This window comes from Rhipicephalus microplus, chromosome X (assembly GCF_043290135.1).
Source record: "Rhipicephalus microplus isolate Deutch F79 chromosome X, USDA_Rmic, whole genome shotgun sequence".
Lineage (NCBI taxonomy): Eukaryota > Metazoa > Arthropoda > Arachnida > Ixodida > Ixodidae > Rhipicephalus > Rhipicephalus microplus.
The window spans coordinates 140,056,559-140,066,925 of record NC_134710.1 but is presented as its reverse complement, the minus strand read 5'-3'; the positions used below and the strand labels follow the sequence as shown (position 1 = coordinate 140,066,925).

Here is a 10,367-nt window from a genome sequence, read left to right as displayed (position 1 = left end):
GATTCAGTTGACGCTTAGCTTAGCTGTGAAATAGAGGCAAGGCCACGCGTGTTACTGAGTCGTATATGTTGCAGCGTTCGTTCGTTGCGGTAGTCACGGCCGCTACGTTCTCGCTTTGAGAAGGAGGACATCTGGCGTTTTCGATTTTTGAGTAGTCTTTGCAGTTTCCTGCATTTGAGTTAACTAGCACCAGATTTAAATCGGTATATACAGCCCTGGGCGACATGCTGCGCTTAGCAAATAGGTGTGCAAACGTACAGCACGTTGGGTTAGCGCTGTGTCTGCGCGATTTTATAGCGCGCTAATAATGTACAAAAATAACCTAGGTTTGGAAAGTGAGCATCAACATAATGAAGAAAAACGCTCACGAAATGGAAGCAGCATAATGAGCGCGCGTAGGAGTACATGCTACACACTTGAGCGACTTTCCCGGCTGTCAACATAGGTATAGGGTGTCAACAGAAAAACTCGTATGGTCAGTGTCTGACACACTCGTCCCACCAAAACGACAAGTTAATTGATTACTTGGTTATGAGGTTTAACGCGCTGACGCTATGCAGGCAATCGGGCGCGCGCCGTAGTGTAGCCAGAGTCCTTCAAGCATTGAAGGACTCTGGTGTAGCTCTCCGGAATAATTTTAACCACCCAGGTATCATTAACATGCGCGGGAATCTCTAAAACACAGGCATTTTCTCTTTTCGCCTCCATCAGAAAAGCGGCTGGGAACCCGCGTCCTTGGGCTCATCATCATCAGCACAGCGCCCTAGCCCCTGAGCCACCGCGGCGGGGACACTAAAACAAATTTAAAAAGAAATACAGGCAAAGCTAGCCATGCTCCGCTTTGCAAATTCAAAATACCTGATTGGATAATCAAAATGTCGCCGCCGTGGATTTTGGTTCCGCCACACAGATGACAGTAACCTGACTGGCCACTTGCTGATCGTCGCAGGCAGCTGCCAACGCATGCAAATGACTAGAAAACGCGCCGCGGCTGTGGTGCAAGTGTTTATTCATACAAGTTTACGGCAATAGCATGGCGGATAAAGGAAATAAACAACGTCACACAACCACCTGTCGCGTTGTTCGCGGTCGCTTGGGAGGCAGAACAGCGAAGCTTTTTCTGTACAACTCCGATAGCCAGGGCGGCAACCAGGTACGCAGCACGTCAGAGGCATGGTAGTTCACATAGTTTGCCGTCCGTGATGAGTGTAGACAGCTATACCACACAACAAACAAACCAGTAAGCTCGCGCTCCAACGCACTGCAAACGCTGCAAATGCGGCCGCCGCCGTCCAAGCCGCCTTCACCAGACTCGTAGCGCCACCGCACGGGAGCTTTGATCCCCATATGAAGCTCTCCCATAGCGTTACGAAGTTTCGTGACCAGAAAAGCATTGAAGGACTCTGGTACTACCCATCATTCCCATGGTCGCTGAACGATCGCAGCGCCAGAGTGCCCTCTAGTTAATTTTCAGAAACTCTATGCTTCCGAGGACACAACTAACATAATCATAATAATAAAAAAAAACACCTCGGAGATTGTCATGAACACTTATCAATAAAAAAGTGAAAAAAAATTGCCTTCACTTTCGGTTTCGATGTTGATTGTATTAGTACACACACGGTACACATCTCTGCTACCCAAGGTGTAACTATGGAACATAGTGTAACCGCGTGTGTAGCTTTTCACAAAGGGCTACCAGGGTAAGCCAGAGCAACGCTTCCAGAGTGCCAGGGCCTATGTGGCCTAGGATCATGCCTGGGGCTGCCTCATGGAGGGCTACCTTCATGGCGCGGAAGTAAACTTCCGGCGGCTGACATCAGAGCCTCCACGGAGGAAGGAAGAAGGTTCTGTTTTTCCTTCCTCCGTGCTCTTCTCAGCTTTTTCTCTCCTCTACAGTGTACTAGAATAGGGACAGTGTGCTCACTGCCCTATCCTTGCGGCGCTCCGCCGTAGCGTACTCTGTGTCGACTTCTACGATGCCCACCAGGGGCGCTGACGCTTGACGCACCTGAAAAACTTCTCTTGGTTCGTGTTGGCCGTGTTGGCGGACGGGGCTGGTTCGCTCAGTTCAGTTCGATTGGATCAACGTGGGTACCCCGTGTGCGTGTTCTGTGCTTTATGCTTGGATCATTGTGTAGTATGTGTTTGTGAAGATGCCTATCCGCCGTCGAAATTACTGTCTTGCGCCCGGTTGTCGAACTGGGTACTTGGTACAGTCGTGTGCAGGATGCACCACAGGCGTCTTTGTTCAGCGTCCCGCGTGATGAAGAACGGCGGAAGGAGTGGGAAAGAAATCTCCACCGTGCAGATAAGAAACTAGATGAGTTTTCTTCGGTCTGCGAACTGCATTTCGAACCGAGGTTCGTTATCGAGGAGTTCGTGCACCATATAGATGGCAAAGGGGTACGCATTCCTCGTGATAAACCGATGCTGTCGGAAAACGCCGTCCCCACGATTCTTCCAAATTTGCCGCAGTACCTCATGAAGAAGATGCCAAAACCGAGAGCTAAAAGGAAGATGTGCGAAAATGACCATGCAGCCGCAAAGAAAAAGAGCCGAAGTGCTCTCGAGACTGACGTACTGCACTGAATTTCCGCGGGCTGCTGTTGGTGATTCACGGGAGGACTGCGACTTGACACACGATGACGTTCCAGCGGAGCCCGAGCATTGCTTGTCGTTTTGTTATTGTTTAAAGACTCCTTCCAAGTACTGGAGTATGCATCACCATCCTGACCTTAACGGAGTGATGCATTGCTCGTCGACTTACCTTGAAGAAGGCGTTGTCACGTCCGAAAAAGTTGTGTTGTTCCTCTGCGATAAACCGCCCGATGGCTACTGCAAGGTGTACGTTTGTGAGGGGGCGGCTGATGCACCATGCAAACCGGCATGGTGCATATCAATGTGTAAATGTCTCGATTTGCCATTATTCAGCCTTTTTTTTTACCCTAATATTTCTTGTGCAAATTCTTTCATCACTTATTTGTGAATAAACATTATTTCATCAATTTACATGGATTTTTATCATTTCTTTTTAATTTGCTACGTCATTAACTTGATGGATACACGAAATATGAAAATTCAGAGGCAATGAATAGAATGGACTCTGGCAGTGAAGGACAGGAGCGGGTGTAAAGCAATGAAAGAGGTCTCCGTCCTGCAGGACCTAACAGGCTGTTGATAATAATGATGCTACGTCTTGTTTACAGCAAGAATCACGCCACACACCAATCACCTAAAGTCTCGAAGCAGCGATGTTAGAATGTTAAACGTCGTGCGTGGTTGTCATGGTGGTTAAAGTTTGGGTTTAGGGCGCGCATTCCTGCAGCAGGCACGTAATCAAGAAAAAACCCGGCGTGTAGGCTGTTTAAGGCGTTGTACTGTTGAACCCAGAGACTTGTGTTCGATCCTAGCCGCGGTGGCTGTTCTCCTGACGGAGGAGAAAAACGAAACAAGCCGTGTGTCGGCATTTCGGCTGACGTTAAAAATTCTAAAGGGACCTAAATTAACCTGCCGCCCTCCGCTATGGCGCACCTCATAGCGGAAGTGTGGCTTCGGCCCCTTAAACTCCAAAATTTTAATTCTGACATTGCGAAAAAAAAAGTGCGTAGTGTTTTTCGCACCTCGGAACCGCAGTCGACATGACCGCTGCATTAGCGAAACCACTTTGAGCATTTAAACGGCAGGAAAATAATACGATGTCAGTTGCTTTACGCCCTGCACACTGATAAGATGCCCCAAAAGAAGTGTCGTGCATTGCATGTCGCGAGCGTTGCATAATTTCTGGCATTTCAACAATTGCGCTGTGGCTCTCTACTTTGGCGCGCAAAGGAGTTTCAGGATGCATATGGCTGTACCCTTTAGATCGGGCGGTGGCTAGCGCTACCAAGCCGTAATACTTAATGAACCCAACACTATATTTTTTTTTTTCCTTAAAAAGTGAGTTTGAGGATTCGTACTTTGCAGTGAAGAGTTTAATTTTCACTCGTGCCTTGACTTTAGCCACCAATCAGATAACCTCCTTCTAGTTAAGTCTACTTGCTTAAAGTATATTTTGCCCTCCCGGTCCCTAAACCCCAGTGCTTTGAAAAACTCTGCGCCATCATCCTGAACTATGACGCTGGTGACGCTGCGAACAGCGCCGCCTCTCGGCGTCGACATGAAGTGAGTCACCCACCGCCGCCTGTGAGCACACTGCCCCTATTCTAGTACACTGTACTCTCCTCTATGCGTGGCCAAAGCGTTTCAACGGCGGTTTGCAGGGGTTAAATTTAAATAGCGATAACTTCAGTCGAAACCCAAAGAACGTTAGCGACGCAGGTTTGTCTGGCACTCCCTATCCGTTAATTTTTAAAGCGTCGACGGACGGTTTTGACAGTTTTAAATTTAAACTGCAGCAACATTTTGACGGTGCGTTTGAACCTTTAGTTGGGCGACTTGTCTGAAGCGTGTCATTTCGAACTGTGCAAATACGTCGGAAAGTTCTAATCGTGAAGTGTTTCAACGTCTTTCCAGTGTGCCTACAATGGCCAGCGGCAAGACTGTGCGATTTCTACTTCCGCCGAAGACGTTCCCTGCGTTAACCCCTCGAAGACGCGTCCCGGAGCATTGCAAGTGCCGGTTCAAGTGTCCCACCTGTGAGGCCGTCTTCAGCCACTATGTTCTGCTCTGCGTGCACACTTGGAGCCACGCACCGAGCGACCTGCGCGTGCCGGATCCAGCTGTGAAGCCGTGTAGCATTCTTCAGAGCACGGAGAACTTTGGTCTACAGTGCTTCCTCTGCCCTTTGCGGTTTGCGTCACATTTGGCCCTACGACAACATCTGGACGCCAGTCATACTGCTGCGGAAGACGTCAAGTTGCTACGGTTTGCCTGCGCTTTCTGCGCCATGCGCTACGCGTCAGCCGATCTGCTCATTGCGCATATCCAGCAGCACGATGTCTGGGAAGATGGAGACTTCTATCCGCTATTTGCTGGGATCGTAGGCAAGCCGCTTTGCGAACGCGACGATACAGTGACGTCTTTTGAACTCGATGACCTCATAAAAGAATTGCAGAAAATCGCTGGCGACTTGCCTGCCCATCAGCCAAAGCGAAAGTCTGCCCTGTCCACGAAGAGTCGCTCCGGTGGGCACACACCGCTCAACTACCTGTGTGCTCTATGTGGCATGAAGTTCCAGCACGGCTACCAAATTGATGAACACGTGCGCATGCGCCACAAGGGCTTTCTCAAGCTAATGAAAGCACGGCATGCCTGTGTTTACTGTGGCACCAAATTCTTTAAGCTGTCTATGCTTAGGGAGCATTTGCTCATGCATCATGCCATCTCGGTTACGCCTCGAAAAAAAAATCCCGTGAGAGTTTGAGTGATTGACAAGTAACTTTGAATGATCGCTCCACCATATCTTTCAAAACTATCAGCAAGAGTATTGAATAAGAGCTTCCATAAACAAGCAGAGTGTAGAGATGTAAAAGAAAATGAGTTTTATGCTTCTCCGTTGCCTTTGCGATTTTACTTCAAGTCCCCAGTATTCTACAAGCCTTTTTTGTACTCAGAGGATAGCAAAGAGGAGCCATTGCGACTTTGTAGGTGCACAATCGACATACGTTATAAGCAGAAAAGTGCTATATGTGCCACTGTTACAAAGATTATGCATAGTTTATTTTAGCCTGAATAATAAATGTGGTTATGGCTCCTTTGATCCTGAAATTCCACCATGTGTTAATCTAGTACATTAGGAAGAAAAAAGTGGTGACAGTTGTAGATAAGGTGCGACTGCTTGCCTGCTGCTACTGAATATGAGTGAACCATTTTGTGTATGATAGCAAGCACTTCTTTTAGGGGCAAAGCTCCTTAAGCCGTGGGTCGTGCGTCCCTGGTGTATGTAGTGTGTTGTTATGTAGATGTGTGTTGGCATACCATTTGCTTATAACAGTTTCGGAATAGAGTATTACTTGTAGTTTTTGACAAGTACTAACTTTAAATAGAGGGAACTGGGTTTAACGTGGAAACAAAAATTTCTCGGATAAGCTAGTCGGGACTGAGTAAAGAAATGCAGTCAATTATAACCATGCAATCTGCAACTTGAGAGAGATAAAGAAAGAATAAACGTTATGCAAAACAGTACACGAGCGAATTGGGTGTCGCCATCTTCTCCACACTGCAGCCGGAAAAACACTCTTTTCAATGGTGTGCTTGCACAACTATAGTCTGATACAACTCGAGTGTTCTGGAGAGGCTAGATGATTGAAGCACGCCAGCCGATCACCTCCTAGACTAAAAAAATAGACCCGCTCGTGCACTTGACAATGTTCTCTAAAGGTCGCCCGGCCATTACGGCTTTGGCTCATGACGCGAGTCCAGAGTGCGCACCGATTGGGGGCAGGTTTGTATACATCTGCTTTTGAGGTGGAAATGTTGCAGGATTCTGAGGTTTTATCTGGCTATAGTGCAACACACACAAGGAACACATTATTTTTGAAGGGGCTACATCTCATGGAAACAAGTCATTTTGGACTCGAAGGTAGTTTGTCCAGCACAAATGCAAATTATCAAAAGCAATTTTAATATTTAAATAAAAATGGAGGCTTTGGTTCGGATCCTCAGAGGCAAAAAAAAAGCAGGGTTCTTCTCATAAAGCTAGTAGAACATATCGTGATGAGAGTAAGAATATCCGAAATAAATAAAGAAATGTATTTACAGAATCTACACTGGGAGTTCTTCAGCCAAGATGGTGGAACACCACCACCAACAACGCGAGCCTTATTGCAGTCGTCGTCTTCATCGCCTCGATGGAGCATTCCTTCTCGTTCGTCACAGCTTGTAACAGTATTTCACTGCACTTGCGTATATCAAAGGGTAAGCACTGTATAAATAATTACCGCTGGGACGACTCATGTCCAACAGAGTAGCTGCTTTTAAAAAATTTAATCACTGCCAGCAACTTCTCACATACAACAATGCAAACTTTTAAATTAAAAAAAAAAAGATATTGTGGTGGGACATTTGGCTCTTTTTTCTTTTTCACCTTTTATCAAAGTATGTTGATTATATATCATTTTAACAATGAATATTTGTCCTTTGTTCTTAAGTTACACCAATAATGTCCATAAAATTCATGGTGAAAAACATAGCTAAATTGCATATTGTTCTCATCAGTGAGTTCCCAGCCTAAACTACCAAGAATTCAGCGGTCCATAATAATGAATTGGTGTGAAAAACAAAGAAAGATTTTGCTTGAAAATTAACAATAGGGGTCTGTTTATTGGCTTAGCTATGGATGTGTTTTTTAATTCAGGTTGAATGGTATTGTTGCCATTCCTATGTATTACATTATAACTAACACGGATAGGTATACATCGGCAAGTAACATGCACAAACTTTTGTATGCCAAGTGCCCTCAAGCCAATATAATTATTTCGTGGGCCTTGCTGTCTGCCTTTCTGCTAGGCTTACAAGATATGAGAGCAGTGAAACAACTTTTGACAGCCAGTTCTTCACATGTTATGATCAGTTTATGGAGGTGGGGGGGGGGGGGGAGATGGGAGCAACTATAGGTGCAAAGACTGTGGAAACAGCAGGCTTGCCCTTCCTCCTCCTCACTCCCCTCCATTTTGCTATGCTGTAGCATAAATCACTATGTCATGCTTTCTTCCTCTATCTCAGTTTCATACTTTTTCTTTCTCTCTTTAACCCTGTTTTCCACAACCAACGCAGTCGCACAAGTAAATATGTTTTGCACATGTGTAATAGCACTACAAACAAAAATGGGAATAAGCAGAAAACCTGAAAAACTCAGCTTTAGTTCAAAAAGAAAATGTGTCCACATATGTGGACGCTGGGAAAATCGAATGCAATAGGTCCGTCATCCTTCATTGTATGCGGGAACTTTGCCAGGCGACAACTCTGTTTCTACATATTAATCATGATCATCACTAAAGATCATAATCAATGCCTTGATGATCAGTTCAATGCATTCATCGTTACTTTATTGTCATCATCAATGTATACGTGATTGCTTGCTAATAACTGATTCAAGATATTCATCATCATTGTTCATTATCAGCATCATCAATGGCTTAATTCTCAAGTTCAACACTTTCATCATTACGATTTTCACCATTCAAGGCCCGTTTGCTTGCCCACAGCTCTACTTCAATATGTCCGTCATCATCTTTATCTTTGATCATCACTACCAATGTATTCACAGTTATGTTTACAGCTAGAATATTATGGCATGTACGTCATCACTTAACCCACATGCCCAATATAGCAAATATATTCTAAACATAACCTCAAATAGATGGATCTAGCTATATTACAGATAATGTTTTGTGCAAAGCTGCATGAAAATAAAGCGGGTCCTACCACCATTCAGGGTTTCATCACCTTTTTACATAAACTCGGTATGCTTAGCATCCACAAATGTGGATTCTGCAATGACAACTCGACTTACAAAACTTGGCTCGCTCACAGCTCAACAAAACTCCATAGCTCGGCACACTCACTCATGAGTACGTTCACTCACACTCATTTGAACGTGGGGAGTGTGGGTATGAGTGAGTACTGATGAGTGTCAGTAGAAGTGATTGTGAATGAGTAGTCATGAGTGTGAGTGGACGCGAGTATGAACGTGAGCGAGTGCCTACGAGTGCTAGTTTGAATGTGAGGGTTAACATGAGTGCCTACGAGTGGGGTAAGCATGAGTATAAATGTGAGTGAGTGCCTACGAGTGTGGGTAGGCGTGAGTAAGAACGCAAGTGAGTACTCATAAGCGTGAGTGTGAATGTGAGTGCCTATGGGTGTGAGTAGGTGTTAGTACGAACGTGAGCGAGTGCCTACGAGTGTAAGTAGTCATGTGGATGCACGTGTGAATGGGAGTGAGCACTTATAGGGGTGAGTATGAATGTGAGCGAGTTGGAAGTCTGAAAAAATTGTAGCGAGTTTGAGTGAGTAGGCTCTTAAAGTGCTGACCTACGCAAACCTCACACAACAACAAGATGAACCCTTCTGTTTCTTGAATAAAGCTGAATCATTTAAAAGCTTTTATGAATTTAGAGTGAACTTATTAAAAAAAATTGGCAGATCCCATATACTTTGGGAATCGACATTATGCAAAGCATGCGGAGGGAAGGTGACGGTGTTGTAATTTTTTTATTGAGCGACACATTATGAAAGGACTCTAAATATATGTACAAATGTTGCATGCATAGATATATATGTTCAACAGTTGCGCAAGCTTACATAACCAGTTGCTTGCACTTCTGCAACAATGCCTAGAGGAACATCCTTGATTCTCCCTAAATTAGAATATGCATACGTTGCCTGGGATCCTTATACTATAACTAACATTGATGCATTAGAAAAAATTCAGCGGAGGGCAGTTCGTTTCATTTATTCTCTTTACAAGCCTGGTAGTTCTGTAACTAGTGTAATGCTTTCAAATGGTGTCACATCTTTGCAGTCGAGACGCAGATTCTTACGTCTCAAATTTTTGTACCAACTTTCTAACCGCAAATTTGCTCTGAACCCTGACCCCTACCTCACACCACTAAGAACACGCCAGACTCGGCATTCACACGCACTTTCTTTTAACACCATATTTTGCTCGTACTAACTTGTTCAAATTTTCCTTCTTTCTTCGTACCATTGAAGAGTGGAACGATTTGCCTGCAAGCAGTTTACGCTCTCCCGATCTTATTTACGCTGAAATTTGAAGTTGATTTTTTAACTATTCTAACTATTTCCTCTTTTCCCTCCCCACTCTTTCCTTTTGTTGTTTTTGTATAAATAAGTCACGCTTTCCACTTTTTACTCTTTTTATTATTGATGTTGTTTTGAAATATGTATGACAACTGTATTATCTTGCCCCTCCTGCTTTGGCCTCTGGCCAGCAGTATTTGTATAATAAAAAATAAATATAACATATAACATAACATGAGTATTAGCAATACCAGAAGCAATAAGCTGATATCAGTGCTGGTGCTCATGAAGATGGTAGCCCTGGACACTGCTTCATAAATAAGGTTCAGCAAATGTCACTTGACTACAATTGACATTAGCCCGACGTGACAGCTGTATAATAGGAGTACATATGTAATGTTTATAAAATTGGATAGCTAGCACTGCAACCACAATCGACATTCCACAAACATTACAGTCTGTTTGAAAAGTAGTTCCGAGACCTGGCATGGTAGAATACTTGATTGCCACACAATGCTTGGATTCAAGCCCTGCTGAGACCATGATATTTATTGTATGCATTCATTGGGTCAACACTGCAGATGTCAGCTTTTTCTTGACGCTAACGCGTAAAAATTACCTATGTGTGTTCTCGCCGTTCCTGGGTAGATACAAAGTTTCAATCA

The 10,367-nt window shown here is 44.5% G+C and overlaps 1 protein-coding gene across 2 annotated transcripts; it reads left to right on the top strand.

Moving 5' to 3' along the window:
* Positions 1 to 4,213: 4,213 nt before the first annotated feature.
* LOC119176558 (uncharacterized) lies at positions 4,214 to 5,493 on the top strand. Of its 2 annotated transcripts, none has more exons than XM_037427910.2 (2): positions 4,214 to 4,320; positions 4,516 to 5,493. In XM_037427910.2, exon 2 carries the CDS (start codon positions 4,526 to 4,528, stop codon positions 5,363 to 5,365), a length of 840 nt encoding a protein of 279 aa, XP_037283807.1. In that variant the 5' UTR covers positions 4,214 to 4,320; positions 4,516 to 4,525; the 3' UTR covers positions 5,366 to 5,493. The 2 variants fall into 2 exon arrangements, with proteins under 2 accessions (XP_037283807.1, XP_037283806.1); XM_037427909.2 differs by having other exon boundaries at positions 4,276 to 4,410.
* Positions 5,494 to 10,367: the final 4,874 nt, after the last annotated feature.

Excerpts from the sequence above, each read along its gene's own strand:
- LOC119176558 (XM_037427910.2), top strand. The coding sequence starts at position 4,526 with ATGGCCAGCGGCAAGACTGTGCGATTTCTACTTCCGCCGAAGACGTTC.